The sequence below is a fragment of the Carlito syrichta genome, unplaced genomic scaffold, assembly GCF_000164805.1.
Source record: "Carlito syrichta isolate Samal-C Ts95f unplaced genomic scaffold, Tarsius_syrichta-2.0.1 Scaffold314364, whole genome shotgun sequence".
In the NCBI taxonomy this organism is placed as follows: domain Eukaryota; kingdom Metazoa; phylum Chordata; class Mammalia; order Primates; family Tarsiidae; genus Carlito; species Carlito syrichta.
Window position 1 is genome coordinate 531,008 of NW_007258460.1, and position 25,031 is coordinate 556,038.

Genomic DNA, 25,031 nt, shown 5'->3' on the forward strand with positions numbered 1-25,031 from the left:
TAGTTGTTTTGGCTTATGGATCTTAGAATATTATCTGGGAACCTATTATTCTGAAAGAAAATAGCAAACAGTTTTTATCTACTGTACTTTCACACAATACAAAACATTTGTGCTGCCCACCAAGCATTCCCTGGTGGACACCAACTGAGTGTCAAATAATTCAATTCAATTATGACACTTTCTACTTGGAAATAGTGTCAGATCTCACAGGTTAAAGACTCAGCCCCACAAGAGAGCCCCACATCAGATGCTAATCCCAAGAGTAGATTGTCCCCTATACTTTTGGCTTTTGACACCAAAGGGCTACAAAACTGGGTTCTATGACCCCCTCCTTGAGTTAGATTAATTTGCTAGAGCTGCTCACAGAACTCAGGGAACATTTACTGGTTCATTATAAAGGATATTATAAACAATACAGAAGAACAGCTAGATGAAGAAGTATTTGGGGTAAGATATGAAGGTGTGGGGGAGAAAGCTTCCATGCCCTTCCCAGCACTTCCATATGTTCATCAGCCTGGAAACTCATCAAATCTTATTGTTTAAAAGTTTTTATAGAACTTAATCTGCAGCCCCCTATCCTCCTTCCCAGAAATCTGTGGATGTGGCTGGAAGTTTTACTTCTCTAATCTCTTGGTCTTTCTGGTGACCAACCCCATTATGAGTTTATCTAGGGGCTCTACCCTAAGCCACCTTATCAACATAAACTTCGGTGTGATCAAAAGGGACTCATTATGAACAACAAAAGATACTACTATCACTTGAGAAGGTTCAAGAGTTTTAGGAACTCTGTGCCAGGAACTAGGGACAAAAACCACATATACTTCTTATCATACCACAACTAGAAAACCTTCTGTCCAATCACCAGAGGTCTAATTAGGGTCTAAATTAGGAACAGTGGTAGATAGAGGCAAAGTTCCCAACCAGAAAACATGTTCATATCTTAGTCTCAATAAAAACAGATGTTAGAGAGGCAAACAGAATGCATGCATCACAAAATAAAGTATATTTTAGCTTTTCTCCTTTTCTACAAAGAGATTGTTATCTACTCTGGACACCTAACACTATGTAGTAGTGTTCACACTGGATAGTTCCTAAACATTAAAATGCAGTGACCCAGGGCTATATCTCACAGTGACTCCAGTTCATGGAACATGTGTGGTAACTTACTAAAAACATTTCTGTCACTTGTTCTCTTTTCATTCACCAGCTTTCCAAAAGTAATGATGGATAATGATTCCAGAGTCAGAGGGAGTATAGTAGACATAGTATTGTACTTGGAATCAGCAGACTTTGTTTCTGAGATTATCTTAGTCTGATGTGTATCCCAGTGAGGGAGAACTGGAGACTCAATCTCTCTGGGCTCTTTGATCCTTATCTGTTAAAGATAGATGGTACATTTTTTGAGGAAATAGGGAAGGACTTCATAGCCGCGGTGATATTTAATTTGATTTTGAAGGACAGGTGGAGCATAAAAAGGTTTTTGTAAACCGTAAACTGCTGTGCTTATATAAGAGCTTGTTTGTCTGTACATCCCCATCATGCCTTCTATGACAATATGATATTTCTGGTAAAATGATTCTTCTTGCCAACCCACAGACAGCACAAAGCAGTACTTTCTGAGATGATCCCTCTTTGTTGCAACCAGAGAGTCAGAGCCAAGCACATACTTTATGAATGAGAGAAGAATTGAGTTGTTTAACTAAATCCTCTTGGACTGTGGTTAAGAATTGGCTGAAGCCATCAAATTAGATCCCAGAAACCACAACTTATTGGACTACATTTGTATTTGTATTTTAATGTTTTCCTCTGTCTGGTGTGCTACTAGTCATCTGTAGGATGCTTGATTTGCCTTTTGAATGGCAGGGTTTATTTTTTTCTTTTTCTTTCTCTCAGTGGATGGGTAATTGGTTGTTTTTGCTAAATGTGTATGTGTGATAAATATCTGTATAAAATGCTATACTTAATTATGTTAGATATAAGACAGGCAGATTTCTAATACAGATTATTCTTGAACTCATTAAGATTTACATATTTAAGACTTCATGTTACAATCTTCTTTCAACTAATCTTTGCATGTTACTTATGACTTGGTAGGGGAATTGTCAATATCCAAGTAGTCCTATTTTAAATATACTCCATTATGCCATATTCTTATTAAGAGCTCTCAGTCAGAATCTAACATAGTATTCCAGGTATAGTTTATTACATCAATAATAATGATAGTAATAATAAATACTTATATGGAGTTTAAGAGTGATAGGTATTTTTCTAAATGTCTTAATTTTTCTAACTTTAAAAAGAATGTGTATATTATTTTGAAAATAAGCTAATTATATCCAAAGTATATCTCTTCAATATAGAAAATGAGGAAAACTTGGCCAAGTGTAAATCAATTTAGTTCATTAAGTCCCTTATCGGTCATTTCTTTTTTATTTTTATATTAGCAAATGCTTTTAAGTTAACCTACAAGTATCTTATCTTTCTTGTTGAATGTACATTTCTTTTTATATTTCTGAATTGTAGTGGAATATGCAGTTCACTTTTCTAAATATACGAGGTAAGTCCTGCCTCAACTTGACTATGAATCTTAATCAACTAAATAGATTAGAGAAACCTTTTCCAAACTGTGTTCTAAGCTAAAAAGTTCAGGGGAGTGGGAGACAAAAAAGACTATGGGTTTTTTGTTTGTTTGTTTGTTTGTTTGTTTGTTTTTTAAAAGCACAAATGTAGCAGCTTATGACAACATCCATTTGTTATCTCGCAGTTTGTATGGGTCAAGAATCTGGGGGAGAACTTAAAAGAGTCTTTGGCTTCAGGGTCACTCACTGACTTCAATCAAGTTGTTGACTAGGGCTGAGGTCTCTTCCTATGATTGGCTAGGAAGCTTTTTCTTCTAAGTTAGATGGTAGAATTCAGTTCTTAAAGGGTATTGGACTGTGGTCCTTTGGTTTCTAGTTGGTTTCTGGCTGGAGGACGCCCTTGATTCCAGGCTGTGTGAGCCTCTCCAATACAGCCACTTGTGTCATCAGAGCATGCAGGTTGAGAAGGCAATAGACTAAGTCTACTAGCAAGACAGAAGTTGCCGTTTTATGTAACGTAATTACAGAAGTGATAGCTCATTACTTTGTCTTATTCTACTGACTAGAACCAAGTTCCAGGTCCCACCCACACTTATGGGAAACAGAGTACACAAGGGTATGCATCCAGGAGGCAGTAATCATTGGGGACCATCTTAGAGTCTTTCTGCCATTGGAAAGAAAGAAGGGAAGGAGGAAAGAAAGGATGAAAGAGTATTTTGTTCCATTATAGCTAAGAACTGCTGCATCTTAAATCACTACTTAGGAAATTCATTAGGCCTGTTCACATATTAAAAACTATAAGAAGTCCTCTTATATTTTATTTAGCCCAGTACTTCCCCAAAACTTTTCTATGAAACAAAATTTGAGAAACATTGAAATGTAGAACAACTTTTATTTTTCTATTCAACCAAAAGATGTAATACTGAAACTGTAGCTTGCGGATATATTCTAAGAATCCAAGAAATTCTATATTTATAAATTTTGATGACAATTTTAAAAGTTAAGAGAGGCAATTAGTGGATCATCTAAATGACCACTTTATAGCCAAGTGCTGTTGTGATATTTCCTATCTCAGTGGGCATGGGCACAGTTATATGGCACCAATTGATAATATTTCAATGGTTAAAGGCCAACAACAAATGAAATAGGATGAGCTTATACATAACATATTGTGGCCAGATGAAGTCAAAAATTCATCATGGTACATGAAGATTATGTAGTCACTTGAATAGATAAACGTTGTGGTAGAATAGTAATTACACACCAAAAGTCCTATAAGGAATGCTGGCGCAAAAGGACCTGGACTAGATCAGTTAGTAGAACATTAAATGTGGAATGTGGCTTGTTATTTTCAGAAAATAGCATTAACCATTTCATCTGTTAATTTGAATTTAGGTTGGTATATGGTCTTGCTTCTATTTGGTCTTATAATTTGGTTTTTGTTTGATAGTTATATGAAACCATAAAAATAATGTAAACATAGTTTCATGATTGCATATAAAGAAGTAAAATTAGAGTGAAAATAATTTGTCAGCACTAGAGCGCCTTAGGGAACTTTTGCTTTAACAGATAACCAGCCATACATTACTCTAGATTAAGAAACACTGTCTTATTCTTTTTAATATTCCATTAATCATAGGCTATAGTGAATCTTTTATCCTAATTAGACTAATAAACACTTAGTTGGTGTTCTTCCCTAGATTGTCTAATCCATTTCATAGAGATAAAGCAGATGCCAATTTCAGTTGTCTCTTCTTCTTTCCACAGCTGTGTTTTAGATCAATGCTAGAGGTGGGGAAGGAGTTGTATCTTTCTCCTATTCTCACTCCCCTCATTGTGAGCTGTTGCTATGACACATATCAGGCCCCTAGGATATATGATAAAGTATAAAAAAGCACTGGGGTTTTTGTTTGTTTGTTTGTTTTGATTTTTCTGTTCAGTTTTCTGTTTCAAGATGTTTGCACTCTGCTACATCTGATGATTTCTTCACCACCACAAACACAGGCTTTGTCCTTTAGTCCCACTCTGTGAGGAAAAGACCTTTTCAGGTCTGGATTTTGTAATTTCACAACCTAAAATGTGACCCCCCAAAGCTTCACCCTCTGAAGAGCCTATTATGTGGGGCTAATTTTATAAAGCTGTGGGCTTTCTCTGGGGAGAGAGCAGCTATCTACAAGAAATTCTCCTGTGCCAAAAAAGGAATGTAAACATTTTGCCTAGAGAGAAGAGAAAAATCCTCCCAAAACAAGAATACCTAGGGTCAGTTAAGCAATAGAAAGAAGACTGGGAAGCAATCAGGTGACATGGGTGGGACTACCTCAGTTACTTGATGAAGGCATTGCTGTAGACACCAGTGAAACTGAAGTGTACAAGTCATGCCTGAGGGACACAAACATGCAGTTAAGTAATCGCCTGTGATACCGTTACAGAGGTATGAGTGAGGGGGTGGAGAAGGGTGGGTCTTCTCAGAGGAGAATCCTATCAGATGCTCAGTCTACTTTTCAGGATCAACACTGGAATCAAAATACTCTATCACCTCAAATTTCTACACAAATGTAATATAGTCTAATGATACTATGGGGAAACCTGGCAATCGGATGTCTTTTTCCTGAATCCATATCGTGTTTATCAAGCTTCCAAATTTGTAATTTGTCTTTGCACATATTCATGAGGAAAATGACTTTCCCAAACTGCTCATGGAAAGCTGTTGGGTGCTCTGTGCTTCATTTGGGGGACAGAAGTAACAGGGAACACACTGTGCTCTCTGCCTTCAGGTGGTCCTCTGCTCTACGAGAACATCACATTCGTCTACAACTCAGAGCAGCTGAATGGGACCCAGAGGGTTCTCCTGGATAACGTCCTGTCAGAAGAGCAGTGCCGGGAGCTCCACAGCGTGGCCAGTGTGAGGACCTCAAGGGAGAGGGGAGCCTGCCATGTTGGCCTATCAGGAGCCTGGATAGCTTTGGTCCTGGTCTTATTTGGAGCCAGGAAACAGGCCTGACGTCTCTTTAGGAGAAAATTGTTGATTGTTGTGGAGGCACTTTCATAGCCTTTGGACTGGGATAATTTTAGTTTTTCCAGGTAGTATCTAGAATAGCCAGGAGCCTAATTCCTAGGGCATCAGCCATCCAGCATGGGTCCTGCCTATTATATAAAGTTGCTAGGGAAATCCTTTCCTTTTAATCAATAAGTAACCAATATATCAATCATTTACATTCTATTTCTATAAAAAGTATCTTTTTTTTTAATGTTAGAGCGAAGATTAAATAAAGACGTGTCTTTTAATTGATAGAAGTTATTATACCAGGGACCTGGAATAAAATGGGAATGGCTCTGAAGATTGACTATGGTTCTCAGGTTTCTGGCAGCCAAGGCAGAAATAGAGACCTGAGGAATTCATAGATATCACTGATAAAGAATCTCTTGTATCTGCTTTCAGGGAATCATGCTTGTTGGTGATGGATACAGAGGAAAAACTTCACCCCATACACCCAATGAAAAGTTTGAAGGTGCAACTGTCCTGAAAGCACTGAAAGTAAAGCATTAACTTCTTTGGGGTTTGGGTACCTAAGTGTCAATCTAGGGTTTCTGTAAATGGCAGATACAGGAACGAGAAGAGTTTAGAATATAAGCCTATCAGAACAGTTGAAGGAAACGTGTATGAAATGGAAACTTCATTGTTTTTTATCACTCCTTTATTCTTTCATTCAGCCATCAATTTATCAAGCTTTTCATTTCCTAAATGTATACCTGGCAAGAAATATACAAGCCCTGTACTATTTATTTGTATAAAAAGTGGCAGTACTTTAGAATAAAAATGTAGAGTGAAGATTAAATGGAGCTCATGATTTAATAGTGAAAACATACCCAAACAAGCAGTTATTTTCTGCTGCAAGAAGGGTTGTTAGAGAGGAATGTGAACACATTATGCTAGAAGCGGGAAGGAAGCAATTAGCTCTTAACTTTCCCTCTGTGATTGGGAAGAGTATGTTCCAATGGCTCCTTGTCCTAACCCGAATCCACAAGCATGTAGTGTTCCCATCAGTCAACACAGAGATGATCATCCTTTATTGGCTTAATTAAACCTATTGCCTATTTTTCTCAAGTTTTCCAATCAACCCAGTGGCTTCTAATGTTCTTCTTTTTTTTTTTTCAGTTTGGTTATGAAGGTCGAGTCCCACTGAAGAGTGCCCGCCTGTTTTATGACATCAGTGAGAAGGCTCGAAAGATTGTAGAATCTTATTTTATGCTTAACTCAACCCTGTATTTTTCCTATACACACATGGTCTGCCGAACAGCCCTGTCTGGTGAGATTCCAGAGTCTGAACTTGCTCTCGCCTACCCACAATGCAGTGGGAACAAAAACAATGCAAAACAAAGTCCTATTGCATTTTGGACTAACATTTTAGAAAAGTTCCAGACTCCTAAAACAACAATTGCTTAGGAGTCCTATTTTTGCTTCCCTCGTTTTCTCCTGTTTGGTTTCCTGAAGTTCCAGAAGACTCTCACTCTGCACATTTTCCTTTGCAAACCTGTTTTTCCCTAATTGCTGAAGTCATGCAGAAAGATGCTTTTCTGCTCTCGGTTTCTCTTTTTGGGGAACCAGGAGCATGGACATCACAGTTGCCATTATGTCCATAAGCATTGAGTGGAAGCATGAAAAACAAAGGGATTATTGAAAGAAATGTTCTTAAAAAGGCAGAGACCTCACTTCCTGCTCTTCGTTATTTTTCTGTCTTCTCTTGCATCCACCTGATAAGGAGGGAAAGGATAATGTCACAGATGCAGACTTTTACACTTGGAAGGTTTCAGCTGAATTAAATCCTTTTTTTTTTTTTCTAATGTTTCTATTTTATCCTCATCCTTTTGCTGCCTCACATGAAATACAACCCATGAAATGCCTGGAATTTGTACCTGTCTATTTATATCAGACAACTTTTATAGCTGAAGAGACAGTTGTAACTTGCACAGAGTTTCACATCAAGTTCATATCAAAATCAGACCCGAATCTTTTGACTGCTTGTCCACTGTTCTTTCATCTATTCTGTTCTGTCTTCTGTCTCCTCACATTTTTTAAGTACACCAGAAGTGGGAGAAGATAGTCAGGTTGTCAGTGTTGTTGTTGTTGTTGGAAATTACTGCACTTCATCTCTCCTTCTCCCCTGTTCTTTTCTCTGGCAGGTCAACAGGATAGGAGAAATGACCTTAGCCATCCCATTCATGCTGACAACTGCCTGTTGGATCCAGAGGCCAATGAATGCTGGAAGGAACCTCCCGCTTATACGTTTCGAGACTACAGGTAGAGCTGGCCCCTGCTTCAAAGTGAAGCCTTTTCCCAACACTTATCAAGAACCCATGCAAACTAGAAAGCTGCTGTGCTTTGCCTGTGTCATCATGTCCACCTCTCTGAAGCAGAGGTTCTCAGGCAGTCTCCTGAAGCAGCCACTGGAACTGAGAAATGACATTATCATCTCATTTTAATCTTAAACATTAGGCATATTTTCATTTTAGTCCATAAAGCATCCATTTTTTAAAATATAAAAAGTAAAAGTTTTTGTTTGTCTGTTTGACTGAAACACTTTCCTTGTGAATTGTGTAAACCCTGAGAACACAAGGGATGAATTCACATAGGGATCTTATCACATCACATATTTATTATTCAGACCTCTGAAGAACTATGCATTTTATAAATAAGAATTGAGAAACTCGGCAGAAAAAGGCGTCTTATCTTACTGAAAGCTATTTTAGTGTTTAAAGAGTCAGGCGTTGTAGCCACTTTTCATATAATGTTAATACTACTACACTGCGCTGTACTCAGAAACATTTATTGAGCGCCCTCTATGTGCAGGTCTTGGCAATTCCATAGGGAACTCTCCCCTCATTAAGAGGGGGAAAAAAAATCCTTTAGAGTTACTACTATATAAGGGAAGAAGAGAGTTATCAGTAGTGTCGGCAGGTTCAAAGGGCTAGATTAAATTAAATCTATCCAGGTTTTCTGCGGAAGAAGTGAAATGTGAGATAAGCTTTGAAATATGATTAGAATTTAATATAAGTAGAATAAATACACACTTCAGAGGAATAACCCAAACTTTTCAAGAGTTTGGAGGATCAATTATTTCAATGACTAGTTCAAAGGAAATGTACCATTTCAGGTTTGTCAGTAGGTCATCAGTCTTCAAGATTCTAAGATTATGCTGTTGCAAGCATATAATAGTACAATTGGTTTCTCTTTCCTTTTGTAGTGCTCTCCTATACATGAATGACGACTTTGAAGGGGGAGAATTCATATTCACCGAGATGGATGCTAAGACTGTGACAGTAAGTAAACCTATTCCTGCAAATTTGTTGAGTATTTTTTAATCTCAGCATTTATGGCTATTTTTGTCACGGACTGTTGGATTTCAAATATTTCTGAATTCAGGAATTCAAGAGCTAAAGAGAGCCCCGTTAAATTTATAGGCCATATCATATACTGTTATGTAGAAGCAACTATAAAAATCTTTGAGTCCATTGTAAAGATAGGTAAATTAAAGAATTGGAATTTTAAGGATTTGATCAAGATCTTAAAGCTAGTTAGTGTTAGACCTGGAACCAAAGCCTAGGTCATAGAAACATCAGTTTCTAAGTTACTCAAGTCTACAATAAGAAAAGGATACAAGTAACTTAGTATTCTACATGCGTGGATTCAGCATTGGCCTTCAAATACCTAGTTGCCAAAATTATCACATATGTATGTATATATGTGTTATATGTACATATATGTATTTACATGTGGATATATAGAGAAAGCTATATAATTGTGACTGTAAGTAACAAACCTTTACCTGCAAATTTATACACACCCTTACACAAATATATAAAGCAAAAGTTAAAGTCAGCCACCATCTTCCTAATAAGCAAACTAATGCCTTTGAGAAAACCAGTCCACTTAGCACTTAAAGACAATATAGTTGGCATTCTTTGGTCTTAAGCCAAAGAGCATACACCACCATGGTTTTCCAGTCGAGGAAATAATCTAATTATAGATTATGAGGTATGTCTTTTTATTACATAAAATCTAAATTCTTGGGACATGTATATGATAACTTGAAAGTGTTGGCAGTACATAAGATTTTTCCAAAAGTTTCTAGAATTGTTTGCTTTTCCCTTCATATTTTGCTTGTTTTTCCCTATAGTGAAACATATATATACATCTTTCATGATCTCACATCTGACAGTTTGAAAGAAAATCAGACAGGTGGTTGAAATAATTTATTTGCTTCTACTCCATCTAGTGGCCAGCTAGTGGAAATGCTCAATGTTTAAAAGCAGGTGACATCTCAATCCATTTTATTAATTGTTAAATGTTAACTGGAATTCTGTTTCTTAAAAATGTGAAAAAAGATAATATTTCAATTACAGAGCTCTACAATTTTAAGAAAAAAGTGTAACTACTTTAAAAAAATCACTGAATATAATCTCCCATGAAAAATAGTAAAAGAAAAACTGATATTTTAAAAAAAATTTTTACTGCAAAAGCTCTAGTTTGAGAATATTTACTTTCCCAAATTAGTTATGTTCACATTAATGCATACAATAGAGATTTTAGGGAATTTTATAGATAATTACAATTCTTAGGTAAACTAGTTCATACTTCTTTCTCACAGGAAATTTATTGCAGTCCCAAGAACAAAAAGCTTCTCATTTTAGTTTTTCTTCTTTGACTGTGGAAGGACAAATGGAGCAGGGAAATGGCCTAACTTGGGACCATTCAAGAAAGTAAAGTCTTCTATGTTCCTTACTTTGGAAAAATCTGGAAAATGTATATATAATTATCTGAATGATAGCTGAAATTTTACATTTATTCAAGACAAGTACAGCACAAATGTTTCTCTGACAGTGATCAGTCAGATAAAAAGCAAAAGGAATTTTCTGTTATACTTGGAAAATATGATACTTGGAAGATACATTGGTTGTTTTACTTGTGAGACATGGGAATTTAGGGATCTGAGTTTCTCCATGCAAGTTTGAAGAAGATAAAATTTAATAAGTTCCACTTGCTTCATGAAAAGTTAAATTCGGTATGAAGGGGCCATGTTCAAAAAGTATGTTTGCAATCATTAATCTAAACTTCATAGCATATTTTTCTGTAGAAACAATGTCACAAATGTATACATACTTACACAAATATGTAAAACACTGAAGCTTGTTTATTCCTCTACATACCTGATCTGTAACAGATGAGGCTCCGTGTTGTTGAGATGAGTCCTAGAGATGCTTGTGAACCCACACCTGCAATCAATTCCAACTGCTTCAGGCAGTTAGTTGATAGCTTCTTTTCCTTAACTTTCCCCAAGTTCTTCGTGTTTAAAGACACTTTCAATTCTTCCAGTTCCATGGGAGAGAAAATATTAAATTGTCCCCACACTCTTTCTATATATTATATGTTACCAAGACTTGGTTGTCACACAGAAACCCTGGCAAATGTATGGCTGAGTGAGTCCTGACCAGCACCAGGGAGCCAGCAGCCTAGAAAACCTGAAACTCTAGACACCAAGGTCATTTCCTCAGAAACCTTTTCTGTTCTACTTCATGGGCTTTACAAATAGTTTATTCTGCTGTTTCTATGTGGAAATGTACAAGTTGCTTGTCCAGAAAAATAGAACCAGATTGATACTGAGGGCACCAGTAGCTAGCGAACTCTCTAGAGTTACACATCAGAAAAGCCTCCCTGATAAAGCTGCTTAAAAGAGTAACTTTCATGGTCGGCCATGGTGGTGCAAGCATGTAATCCCAGCACTTTGGGAGGCCGAGATGAGAGGACTATCTGAGTTCAGAGGTTTGACCAGTCTGGGCAACTTGGTGAGACCTCTTCTCTACCATAAATCAAAAATAAATAAATAAATAAAACTTATCCAGGCGCACATTCCAGCTACTTGGAAGGCTGAGGCAGAAGGATCGCCTGAGTCCAGCAGGTCGAGTCTGTGGTGGCCCCAGCCTGGGTGACAGAGTGGGACTCCAACTCAAAAAAACCAAAAGTAACTCTCGCAAAGACAGATCACTCTTGAATTGCAGTAAACAGAAAAATAACAAGACCCTATTTTTTTTCTGGTCTTTGATACGCACACCAACATGTATACACAGAGGCACACACAGACATACATATACACTCACGCATACACACACATACAAAGACACACGTGCACATGCCTAGGCCTGTGGCTTTTTGACTCCTACTTCTGACCTTCCATATGTAATCACATATGTGGCATCCAAGGACTTCAGGAAATTTTTTAACTATTCCTCCTGAAGCCAGCAGTGAAAAAACAGCCATCTCATTTAATGCAGAAGAAAACCAAAGCTTCTTTGAATAGGCATGCATCAACCCAAGTTGATTAAGAAAGTAGCTAGTTGGCAAGTCATTCTACCAAAAAGATACCTGCACACGCATGTTTGTTGCAGCTCTATTCACAATAGCAAAAACATGAAACCAACCACGCTGCCCATTGAAGCTGGACTGGATTTTTTAAAATGTGGTACATATATACAATGGAATATTATGCAGTCATAAAGAAAGACAAACATATGGACTTCGCAGCAACTTGAATGGATTTAGAGTCGATCATACTCAGTGATCTATCACAGAAACAAAGAACAGAGTACCGTATGTTCTCACTCATAAGCGGAATTTGAACAATTATCATAATACTATAAGAAAGGGATTAGTAGTTGAGGGAAACTGCCGGAGAAGGGAGAGGCACACCTCATCAACAGGGATACCTGCATAATGAACATTTGTATACCTAACCCTGGATTGTACCCCACGTCTTTAAAATTTAAAAAAAAAAAAAAAGCAGCTATTTGGGCTGGGCTCATCTTAACACATAGTAGAATGGTTGGTACCATTTTTCTGCTTTTACTTTCCTTTTCTAAGCTCTGCTATGGAATGAGTAATGTTCCTGGGTTTCCCAAGAAAGAAAAATGGACTCTGCTCCCATCAGACACTTCTTTAAACACAGAAGCAAGGTCCCTAATATTCAGTTGTGTAAACTCGCTCAACTTGAAGATCCCGCTTCTTTGATCTTCTGCCTTGGTTCGGTGCACCCGGTGGTATTTATTTTTCTCTCACTACACTGTTGTACCTAAGCAATATGGGCAGCTTCACCTGAGCAGGGTTCGAGATTGGAAGTGCTGTGTCAATCATTTTAAAACACTTGGAGGCCATGGATCAGGCCACCCCACAGAATGTTACATTCTCATCACTGGTGGTATTCAAACAATGCCAAAATGACCACTAGGAAGGAATATCGTAAAGGGAATTAGCTGTCACATGGAATTAGACTTGAGTTGTTCAAATCTTTGCATTGAGAAAAGTATCTAAACCATAAATGCACAATTTAGGAATGAAAATGGGTGTGTACCATGGAACCACTACTCAGATGTCCTCCAGCACTCCAGATGTCTTTTTGTTTTGTTTTAGTTCCACAAATAAGGAATGTATGTCTACCTTGAATCCAGATTCTTCACTGGTGCTAAACTAAGGAAGTGAATTAAAAGAAAGAACCTTTGCCTTCTTGGAGTTTGGGGGCTATCAACATACAACATATTGAACATTTACTATGTGCATGGACTTTGCTACGCATTTTACTTCAAAATTTTTCATTTCATTTCTTTTCTCTTTTTGTTTGGTTGTTTCCAGTGGAGTCTCACTCTGTCACCCAGGCTGGAGTGCAATGGCATGCTCATGGCCACCGAAACTTTGACCTGCTGGGCTCAGGCGATCCTTCCGCCTCAGCTTTCCAAGTTGCTGGAACTACATGCACATGCCACCATGCTCAGCTAGTTTTGTGATTTATTGTAGAGACGAAGTCTTGCCAAGTTGCCCAGGCTAGTCTCGAACCCCTGAATTCAGACAAACCTCTCTCCTCTGCCTCCCAAAGTGCTGCTCCTAAAGGCATGAGCACTGTACCCAGTGAAAAATTTTTAGTTTCTGAGGTAGATATTTTGACCTTATCTTTGTTCTACAGGTGAGAAAATTGAGACAATCCATATCTTCTTCAACTCCAGAATTCCGTTATTCTTTGATTCAACACTTAACTCAAATAATCCCATCATAGAAGGCTAGAAGCAAGGGGTTGTGGAAATGTTCATGACATAAGAATTAAAAGTTTAATTTTACTTTCTTTCTCAGGCCTCTATAAAGCCAAAGTGTGGGCGTATGATCAGCTTCTCATCTGGGGGAGAGAACCCACATGGGGTAAAAGCCGTCACCAAGGGCCAGAGGTGTGCAGTGGCTCTGTGGTTCACCTTGGACCCACTTTATAGAGAATTGGTAAGTTTCTGACCCAGTCAGAAAGCCCATCAGGCTTTCTTCATAAACTGATATATCTGAAATGTCCTTTAAATTGTTCCATAACCCTTCTGGGAGCTTAGAGATCAAGACAAAACTTTTACAGGTCCTGTCTGATTTCCAACACTGGCACTGTTTTCTAAGCCAAGAGCAAATTTTTCTGATTAGATCCGTGACCCAGCAATCACATATCTAATTTTTGTAGTGTGAATCTGAGGAAAAGAAACGGAGTTATGAAGGCAATTCTTAATCAGGTGTGTTCTGATGAGTGAAGATATTTTTCGGAGATAGTCGTGTCAGGAAGATTTGGCAGTGAGTAATCAGTCTCAAACTAATTAACAAGCTGTAGCACCAAGAGAGAGGAATTATTTTCTGCTGGTCACTGGAGAAAAGATTTGTTTTCTCAACAATTCATTAAAAAGAGCATTGAATCATTTACGAAGCATATGTGAAAGAGGGCAAGGGAACCTGAGAGATCATTATGATTTACTACAATCGCCGAGTATTATTATTTATATTTGAGTTGAGGGTACTTAGGATAGGAGAACATGGTCTTAACCAGGTGCAGTGGCTCATACTTGGAATCCCAGCACTTTGGGAGGCAGAGGCGGGAGGACTACCTGAGCCCAAGGGTTTGAGACCTTCTTGGGCAATTTGGCAAGATGTCATCTCTACAATAAAATTTTTTTTTTAATTAGCCAGGTATGGTGGCGTGCACCTTATAGTTCCAGCTACTTGGAAGGCAGAGGTGGAGGATTCGCCTGAGCCCAGCAGATGGAGGCTATAGTAGCCATGAGCGTGCCACTGTACTCTAGCCTGGGTAAAAGAAGAGTGAGACTCAGACTCAAAAAAGTAGATATAGATATAGATAAAAACGTGGTCTTATCCTTTTAAATGCCCTTGGGCAGATATTCTTTTTTTTTTTTTTTTTTTTTTTTTTTTTTGAGTTGGAGTCTCACTCTGTCGCAAAGACAGGATTACAGTGGCACACTCATGGCCTCCCCAGTATCGACCTGCTGGGCTCAGGCGATCCTTCCACCTCTGTTGGGCAGGTATTCTAGTCTCTATCTTTGAAGTTACAAAGACATTACTTAAGTAAGACCAATGGGGGAAAATTGAGCTCAACATGAGGGATAACTTTTAAATAGTTGCCACGGTTTGGTAGAATTGTCTCTTTGGAAATTGGATTGTATGGCTACAATCAAGCTAGGCAACTGCTTAGCAAGGAACACTGAAATTAAAGTGGAAGCATCATAGCAGGGGCTGAACTGGATGACTTCAAAGTCTTCTCCAGCCCCCAGTGTTGACGAAGCTATGAAATTCTGTTTTTTATAAATGGCATTCTGTTACAGGAAAATTCTCAATCCATGTTTCTCTACTGCTGTCACACACCACAATAATCATGAACACAGAAGATTTCTGTGACCAAATGTGGGACTTTTTTCACCCCACACACCAAGGGACATACACCAGCTGGTATCCTCTAATTCAACTCCAACACTATCTACCTAGAGACTGTACCCCTCAACCCCAGACACCAGTCGCAAGCCTGGGCTTCTGGAACTTCTGACTGAGCCAGCCTCAAATTGGGGTTCCCACGACCCCCCTCTTTGGGTTAGACAAATTTACTAGAGAGGCTTATAGAACTTAGGGAAACACATTTACCGGTTTATTACAAATATTGCAAAGGATACAGATGAAGAGATGCATAGGGTGAAGTGTGGGGGAAGGGGCACAGAGCTTCCATGCCATCCCTGGGCACACCACCCTCTGGGAGTCTCTTCATGTTCTACTATGGAATGCTCTCCAAATCCACCTCTCTTGGGTTTTAATGGAGGCTTCAGATGTCAGCATTTCTCCCTCAGGGTATAGGGTGAGACACCTTCTAGAGAGGGTCTTGTGGCCCTCAATCAGAAAGGCCAGGAAGATCAGAGTCCTGCCTCAGGGCGGATGAAAGGAGGGCAGGAGAAGGTAGGAGGCATTCTGTTTTTGAGGCCAACCCTGAGGCCTGACACACCCAACATTATAACAAAGACTGTGATAAGGGCTGTGCGAGTTAGAACCAGAAATTGTGGACAAAAACCTATATAATGTATATATATAACCTATATAATATATATATAATAACTTCACACATTCTACCCAATTTTTCTCTTTAGGTCTCTAAATTGAATTCGATTTTATCAGAGCCTGTTTCAAAATAATGTCTTTTTGTCATATACTTTTTACCATCAAACCAAACTCAGAAAATATTTTGCCCACATTCCCTAAGCATTTTAAAAATATTTTACAAAAGACCTATTATTTTATAAAAGACCTATTACGTGCCTGGGAAACTCTGCTAGGTAGGTTTTAAGAGTAAAAGGGTGGACAAAACATAGTCCCTTGGCTTGGAGCTTGGACAGATCGACAAGTAAACAGGCAATAAGAAGACTTATGTAAGCTCAGACCTAAAAGAGAAGATGATGACCAGGCCTACATGGAGAAAGAATGGACCTAACAAAGGAAACAGAACACCGAGTTTTGCAGACTCCTAGGGTGTACTAAACCAATCTCCTTCACCTGTAATTCTTTTCTTTCCATGTGTTTTCCATCTCCAAAAGGCCAGCATAGGAACTCAAAGCACGTTTTTAACTGAGGAACCTAAGTAAATAAGTAGACAGCAAAGATACAAAAATTGTTGGAAAATTGCCTTATTATTTTAGCATTTCATTTAGCAGACTTTTAATCTATTTCGTTATTCAGTATGCGAACTCTTTCTTTTGAGATATTGTTTCATCAGAATACGTTAACACAAAGTAAGTTCTCTGTACTCCTTTCTAATTAGAAAACTAATATCCCCTCTGATGGAAAAGTACTAGGAAACGTCTCCAGGTTTCAGGCAGTAGTGGCATCTAGTGGCCACAGCAGGAAATGACCAGAGCCTCTTCAGCAACTAATTTAGCCTGTTCCATGATTCAAATACTTTGCTACACATGGAAGTCATCTTGGGATCTTTACAAACTACTAACATCTGGCTCCTGCCTTTATTGGTTTGGGGTGTTATCTGCATATGTAGAGTTTTAAAAACTCCCCAGGTGATTCTAACGTGCAGCGAAGTTTGGGAATCCCTGGCTTAGACACCTTTTCTCAGATTGAATCCCTGAGTCCCCAAAGCCTGTCTACGAACAAGTCATTATAGCTGGCAGATCCCCATCTTATTACGAATTACTTCAAAGGCACTCAACTCTCGAGAACTTAGCAACATAAACTCTTAAGGATGCAGTAAGACTAGAAGCTTCATATATATTGGTTCTCTTCATGAGAGACATGATTGTAATAGTTTCTTGTGGTCAAAAGATGTGAAAGTTTTGTATGTGTGTCAATTTGTCAATCATTTGAGATTTTTTCACTATATTCATAAAGTACTACTTAGGCCTTTTTACTTAGATAAGACAGTTTAGTCTTCCGTTATTTTGTATATTTGGTCCTTTTATAAAAGTTACCTTTATGTCAACATCATTTTTAATTACAAGCTCTTACATGAAAGGGGTTTCATTTTCAAGTCCTAATATATATATATTTTTAAATTTACCATGCTGAGCACTGTGCTAGAGACTTCCTATGGTGATGCACACTACATAAGACATAACCCCCAATTATGTATGTAACACTGAATTGTGCTCCACTTTTCTGAAATAAAAATAATAATTAAACTTTAAAAAATAAATCTTCTAAATAATTTTATTCCAGTAATATATTTAAGAACATCCAGAGGATGGTAAGGAAAAGACATAACCTCTATTGTCAAGCAGCTTGAAGTCAAATTGGAGAGTTAATATAGGGCCACACAAAGGCAAAGTCTGGTAAGAATTCTTATCAGAAAACACATGGGCCTGGCATGGTGGCTCACGCCTATAATCCCAGCACTTTGGGAGGCTGAGGCAAGAGGATTGCCTGAGCTCATAGGTTTAAGACCAGCCTGGGCAACTTGGTGAGACCTCAACTCTACAGTAAATCAAAAAATTAGCCAGGTATGGTGGCACATGCCTGTAGTTCCAACTACTTGGAAGCCTGAGCGGAAGGATCACCTGAGCCTAGTAGGTTGAGGCTGCGGTGGCCTTGAATGTGCCACTGTACCCCACCCTGGGCAACAGAGTGAGACTCCAACTAAAAAAAAAAAAAAAGCATGATTTGGGGATATAAAGAAGCAATCGAAAAGGCTTTATTGAAGAGGTGACATTTGAAAAAAGCTTTAAAGAATGAGTAAGATTTCTCTAGGAAGAGGCATTTTTAGACAGAAAAAGCCTTCATCCAATTATATATTTATTCATCAGCTGTAATGGAGCCTTTGCCAAATGTCAGTAACTTTTCTGATCACTGGAAATACAGCAGTGAACAAGAAGGTGAGTCCCTGCTGTCATGGAGCTTACATTCGAGCAGGAAGAAACAGACAACAAATACATAACAATAATAAAAATAAACAGCCGGGCTTTGTGGCTCAGCCTGTAATCCCGCTCTTTGGGAGGCTGAGGTGAGTGGATTGCCTGAACCCGTGGGTTCGAGACCCACCTGGGCAACTTGGCAAGCCCTCATCTCCACAATAAATCAAAAAATCAGCCGGGCATAGTAGCGCGTACCTGTAATTCCGGCTACTCGGAAGGCTGAGGCGGAAGGATCGCAGGAGCCCAGCAGGTCGAGGCTGCGGTGGCCGGGAGCGGCCTCTGCACTCCAGTCTGGGCGACAGAGTGAGACTCCAACTCAAAAAAAAAATAAAAATGAAAATAAACAAAAGATTGTCAGGTCATGATTGATGACAAGTGGAAAATGGAACAAGGCAACTGATTTAAGGGTAAAGGGATGGGGAGACAAACTGTGAGGCCTCCTTGAACAAGCAACATGTGAGTTGCAACCTGAGTGACAGGAAATCAACTAAGATAAATGTCTGAAGAGGAGTTTTCCAGGCAGAGGACATATTGCAAAGCCCAGAGGAAAGAGGGAGCTTGAAACGGTCAACAAACAAAGAAGGCCGGAGCTCTGGAACATGGCATACGAGAGGGAGGGCAGTATGAAGAGGGCACAGAACCAGATTCTACAGGCCAGTTGAGAAATGTGAATGTTATTCTAACTGGTGGGAGGTCGATGTGGCTCCCACACACCTTGCCTAGTCCTGAGGAGTTACAGGATACGTAGGTCACTTTAGTTAACGTGTGGGGGTTAGACCACAGTAATAGTAGAGAAGGTGAAAGATCTCAAAGAGATACACCAACTGGATCTGCTGATGGATTGATATGGAGGGCAAGAGAAAATATATGATACAATGGGAGTATCCACAGAAGCATTTAATCCAGACTAGGACTAGGAAATTCTTTTGAAAGTGCTGTATTCAGAGAACTAAGGTAAATCAGAAAATTAGAGTATAAGGTGAGAAGAGGAAAGAAGACAAGATAAGGCTAAGAAGAGAGAAAGGTATGAGTCGGGAAGCTCCTTGTAAGCAAGCACACCAAGAAAGTAGGGCCTGGAACTTCAAGCAATAGGAACCCATCAAAGGGTTGAGAGCAGGAAAGGGATATGGGCAGACTGAAGTGAGCAGAATGCATTGGAAGCATGTGGGGGTGAGTAGTGAAACAGGGAGATTGGTTTGGAGGCTGCTGCAGCAATCTCAAGAGGCAATGAAGGCTTAAACCAGTGACTCTCAAGAAGAAGCAGTGTTGCCCTCTAGGGGACACTGGCAGTATCTGGAGACATTTTTGGTTGTTACAGCATAGAGGGAGGTGTTAACTGGCTACCTGTAGAAGGTAAAGAGGCCAGGGATGTTGCTGAACATCCTACAGTGCACAGGGCAGCCCATACAACAGGAAGTATCTGGTCTAAAATGCCAGTAGTGCCAAGATTGAGAAATTCTGACCTAAACTGAAACAAAAGTAATGTGCGTTGATGAGAGAAGGACAAAGACAGGAGAAAGAACAGACTAGATGACTTATCAGTTACAAGAAACCATAGTCAGGCTTTTAAGGCAGATGGGTGAACAGCGCTGGTCTTTACTGAGGGAGAGACTATAGGAAGAACAGAATAGGTGTGTGGGGAGAAAATGATGAATTCAGTTTGAACACTCAACTGAGCTGGAGATGCTGACGGGCCCATGAAGTAGAAAGGGCAGTAAGCAGTTGAACAGACTATACTTCGCAGGAGCGAAATCTTAGAAAGTAATTGTTTAGGACATAAGAATGCCAGGAGAAGGCACCGGTCTTGGGATGAAGATGAGGTTATCATTAGCTGGCTTTAGCACCAACCCATGTACAAATGGATGCCAGGAAGGGTTTTGGAAGCATCTGCTGCCGAGACTGATTACTATGCTTGTGACCGAAATGTATAAATTGTCTTTTTTGCAGGAGCGAATACAGGCTGATGAAGTGATTGCAATCCTGGATCAAGAACAGCAAGGGAAGCAGGAACTGAATATCAACCCTAAAGATGAACTATAAAAATGAGAATGTTCTATCAGATATTTATTTTAATTGTTAATCTTATGAGAACCTTTTTATTTTTGTACAGAGCCATGGTATAAATTAACAGGTTAATATGTGTCATCAGATCTCCCTTCTGTTCCTAAGGATGCTTACTTTTCTTCACTCTGTCTATCTTTCTTTTCTTTTCTTTTCTCCCCCGCCCCCCGCCCCTTTTAGAGACCGGGTCTTGCTATGTTGCCCAGGATAGAGTGCAGTGGCTATTCACAGGCACTGTTGTAGCTAATTGCAGCCTCAAACTCCTGGGCCTGAGCTATCCTCCCACCCCAGCCTCTCCAGTAGCTGGGACTACAGATGCACACTCAACTCTCTTATTTTTTCACCAATTCATCTATCAAAGCCCAGCCATGCCCTCCCCAAAACACACACACACACACACACACACACACACACACACACACACACACATTAATCTACTGCCGATCCAAAAGCTCAAACAGAATAAGCTAATTCTTGAAACTGTAACTCTCAGGCATGCTCCAGTTCTAAAGTCAGTGTGTGCTTGGTTTCTGAAAGCCCTCCTTGCTGTATGCCTGTCAGCCATACACTCTAATGGTGCTGCCAGCCGTCAACTCTGACTCTCAGAGCCAGCTCAACTTTGGGTCTGAGGATCCCCTAGCAGAGTCCATGCTGCCTCAGGTATCATGGGCATCAGGATCGTACAGACTCCAGGAAAGAAACTCTCAGTTGATTACTGGGATACAGAAGGGCCTCCAGTCCTTCCAGGGCCTGAGTGGAATTTTTGACTCTGGTATTTTCGCCAGAGAATAAACTTACACTGGAAGCTTCAATTCACCCTTCACAGTACTTCAGAAAGAACTGCCCTAGGATTTGTACATTCAAATGGTCATGGAGACATTGAAGTAGAGTGACTTTTCACCCCAGTGACTTTGGAAGAAAATCTTTAATGCCACATGGATCAGGACACCGTTGCCAAGATGCCTGTGAGCGGTGTCCACTGGTGAAAAGGGGCATTTTGTACTTAAGTAAGAAAAATAAATTTCTGATTGATTCTAGTTGTCATCTGCATATATTTGGGGGGCCCCTCCTCATTGCTGCTATCCAGCACATGGATCCGTGCTTGTGTCTGATATGTTTAATAAAGGGAGCCTTATTTTAGTATCTGGCATTTATTTTTCTTCTCCCAAATGTTCAGTTTATCTTCACATAATGGTTTTGTGATCCCACAGGAACTTTTCGGACAATCTAGGGGTGACATTGGACCTAACCTTTGTTGCCGGTGCCTGCATTCTAGGGCCCCCAAAAAGGTGGGGACGCTGCTTTTGAAGAACAGCAATGGCTAGCAAACAGAGGCGTTGATGCAGAGAATGCCTGATTCTTGGTCTCATTCCAAGGAGCACACTGCAAAGACATTGTTCAGGGTGCCTAGGGTTGTTCAAACCTAGAGGAGCCTGTGCTATTAGCCAGTGTGAGTTCACCTGCCTTTGTGATGAGCCGTGGTAGAGAAAAGCTGCTTTCTGCTGTTTACAGTCTTGGTCAATGATAAAAACACTCATCCTTTGAAACCAAAAAATTGAGCTATAGTGACTTGGGTGCCATCTGTTTTTCATGGAACCTTGTGGTTATGTTTTCAACATGGGAAAGTGGAAAGAGCATTCAATTGTAACCCCAGTCCTATCAGATATGTCCTGCGGTGTGACCTGGAGCTACCTTCTTTCTCTTTCTGGACTTCTCTGACTTCCTTCTCTGACTCTGGACTTCTTTCTCTGAAAATGACAGAATTCGTTTTGTTTCCAGAAGCCCTCCCTGTTGCTCAAAATACAAAACAAAACAAATACAAACCCAAACCAATTTATAAATATTTCCAAGTGCAATCAAATTTATTTCTGCTAACATTTTGAGAGTGGTGAGTGGATTTGATATGTGTGTGCGTGTGTTTTTAAAACCTTACACCCAATTTTAGGGCTAACAGTTCTTGAGCTTTACAAAGGTAAATTGTTATTTGTTTTCCCACTGTGAAGAGCTTGCTGGCACTCAGATTTGCTGATAGGAGGATCTGGGCTAGGATCTAATTTCTGTTTTCTGGCAACAAGGCATCAACAAAGAAACCATTTTTGACTCCTTGTAGTTCCTGCTTCCTGGGTGCAATGGGCATTCAGGGAGGGGCGGGGACTTCAGCACAGATTCTGACGTGCAGTCCCACAGAAAGCGAGTGAAGCCCTCATAGCTGCTGTTGTGTTAAATCCATGTCTTGTGCCTTTGGCTGGCAATACAGAACAGTCATTCCTGTTTTGCAGGTTAACCATGTTGCTTTACACCAGGAACATCATGTAATATACAAAAGCATTTATTTTTTAATCTGCTCCACATCAAACCATACATAATTGTATTCAAACATTTAGGGAGTGTCATCAGATGATCTTTAAAAAAAAAAAAACTCAGAAATTTCAATCTGTATGCTATACAGTCCCCTGTGTAGCAGAATGGAAAAAGCCACTTGAATTTTTGTAGCTTTAAGGGCTGAAGGGGTGTAGAAATCACAATGTAACTTCATCTTTCTTGGGTGGAAACTAATGCTCAGAGATGGGAACGATGATCCCATGGTTACAGAATTCAAACAGGCAGAGCCAGGGCTAAAACCAGGACTGTTGAATTTGGTTATGCAAGAATGCCTGGGGATGTGGGGATGCACTAGGAGCTGAACTCCTGGTGTGGGGCTTTATTCACCTGGAGGAGGTGGTGCCTTTTTCTATTTGGCCAAAGATGGTGTTTGCTCACCAATCTGGAGACCTGCAAGACTATGTCTATCTAGAAAGTGTGCCTTTTCCGACCTCACACAAAAGGGCTATATGTCTTGAGTCAGCCTAGGCTAAAAAGCCCAATGTTTCAAACTAGTTCTCTCTATCTGTGTCACTTGGGGAACCACCATTAACCTTGGTGATTCTCCCACTCTATTGTGAAAAGCCTGCAGCTCACAAAGCTTTTATTTTCACTCATATTATTGTATTGAATGCTTATATTATCACAAAGCACGTTCACACACCAGGAACCCTGGGGAATATTTTAGGCATGGGTTATGCTGCCTATTTTGTAACTGAGAAAACAGAGACCAGTGACATGAAGTGATTTTCTGTGGCTACCGGACTTTAGTGTTCATGTCTGTGCTAGAAGCACATCTTTTGGTCTGGAAGGGAGAAAACGGCACCAAGGTTGTAGAGTTGTTGCTCCCCCGGCCGTGCTCCCAGGCATATTAAGTATAAAATAATGAATCAGTGTGAAGAAAAAAGTTTGATTTTATAAAATCAAGAAAAGTTTTTCTCCTCTTTAATTCCCCTGCTGACTAATACGTGGTGGTGTATTTCCCCTTCTCTCCTCTGAGATGCATTGAATGCAGGTGAATATTATTCCATTTGATTCAGCTCCTTTTTTTTTTTTTTTTTTTAGTAAGTACTTTGTACCTGGTACTGCTTTTATGAAGCTCGCAAAAGGGAAGAAGATTCTAGTCAGCTCTCATTTGTCTCTTCCTCAAAGGTAGAAAGAATCTTGAACTTAAATTTCTTCTTTAGAAAAGACTGACTCAGGACAGAGTATACTCTGGATGAGTGAAATGCTCTCTTCACAGCCCAGAATGGCCATTCTCTGACAAGGAAACCTTAGTTTTAATGCACTCTCCTTCATTAACAGATAGGTAACATGTTTGGCACTTATCCAACTGAGGAGAAGCCATGGAATGAGTCAGTACCCTTTAATAATATATGCCTCTGAATTTTAATTAAAGTACCAATGTTGAATTATTTCACGTAAGACAGTCACAGGGAATGACTCCCTCACTGACGTCAAGAAAGGAATGGGGGCCACCTCACCAGTTCCTTGTGCCAACGCATGAAACGTTCTGAGGTGAGTGACAATGGTTGTGAAGTGGGAGCACATTGGACTGTTTCCACATCCAGAATTCTTTAGGGAGAGAAGAACCATTTGGCAAAAACTCCAAACCTCAAGTTCATGGCTATGATCTCTCTCTACCTCCTGCCAAGAAGCCTGTGATGTGAAGTGACATCCTCACAAAGTCCCAGCAGCCCACCCACAAATCCTCCACTCCCAGATAATTTGATGTTTACACCATAAGACATAAGGGCCCGTTTTGTTCTGGACATGGTCGATTTCTTCAAACACATCAAAACAAGTAATATCAACCACTCTTTGAGCTCGCTGCTAGGTTAGAGTTGCAGATTCATTGTGTCAGCACTTCCCCCTTACATTCTCCTCCCTGTAAATTACAATGTCTTCTGTTCCCACTGCTGACCTCTGAGGCCAGACAATGTCAAGTTGGGAACAATCTGATCATTGATCCTGGTTTGCTCTACAATAGATGGCATCAGCTACATGGAAAGTTGGGTTAATGAGTCACCTCTGGCTTCAAAAAATCTTGTTAAGGGCCCACAATAAAAATAACCAAACGAGATGTTTCTATCATCTTTTTTTTTCCCCTATCACATTGCTGGGGAGGAAAATCTGTATACTCCATCCATTAAACATATAACACACCTTTTGTGGCAACTTTATATAATACATTTGGGAGAAGAGGGAACAAAAGGTGAATAAGACATGCCCTGCCCTTCCTTTCCGTGGTAGAACAGCCACAAAGCAGATTCAGGA

The 25,031-nt window shown here is 39.6% G+C and overlaps 1 protein-coding gene across 1 annotated transcript in view; it reads left to right on the forward strand.

The window, feature by feature from the left end:
* P3H2 (prolyl 3-hydroxylase 2) overlaps positions 1-21,534 on the forward strand; it is a 178,238-nt gene extending 156,704 nt beyond the window's left edge. Inside the window, exons 10-16 of the mRNA XM_021719296.1 lie at positions 5,354-5,481; positions 6,019-6,114; positions 6,736-6,886; positions 7,761-7,878; positions 8,822-8,897; positions 13,750-13,890; positions 20,280-21,534. Of these exons, the coding sequence (XP_021574971.1) occupies positions 5,354-5,481; positions 6,019-6,114; positions 6,736-6,886; positions 7,761-7,878; positions 8,822-8,897; positions 13,750-13,890; positions 20,280-20,372 (803 nt within the window). The 3' untranslated portion in view covers positions 20,373-21,534. The remainder of the gene's footprint in view (positions 1-5,353; positions 5,482-6,018; positions 6,115-6,735; positions 6,887-7,760; positions 7,879-8,821; positions 8,898-13,749; positions 13,891-20,279) is intronic.
* The last annotated feature ends 3,497 nt before the right edge of the window (positions 21,535-25,031 follow it).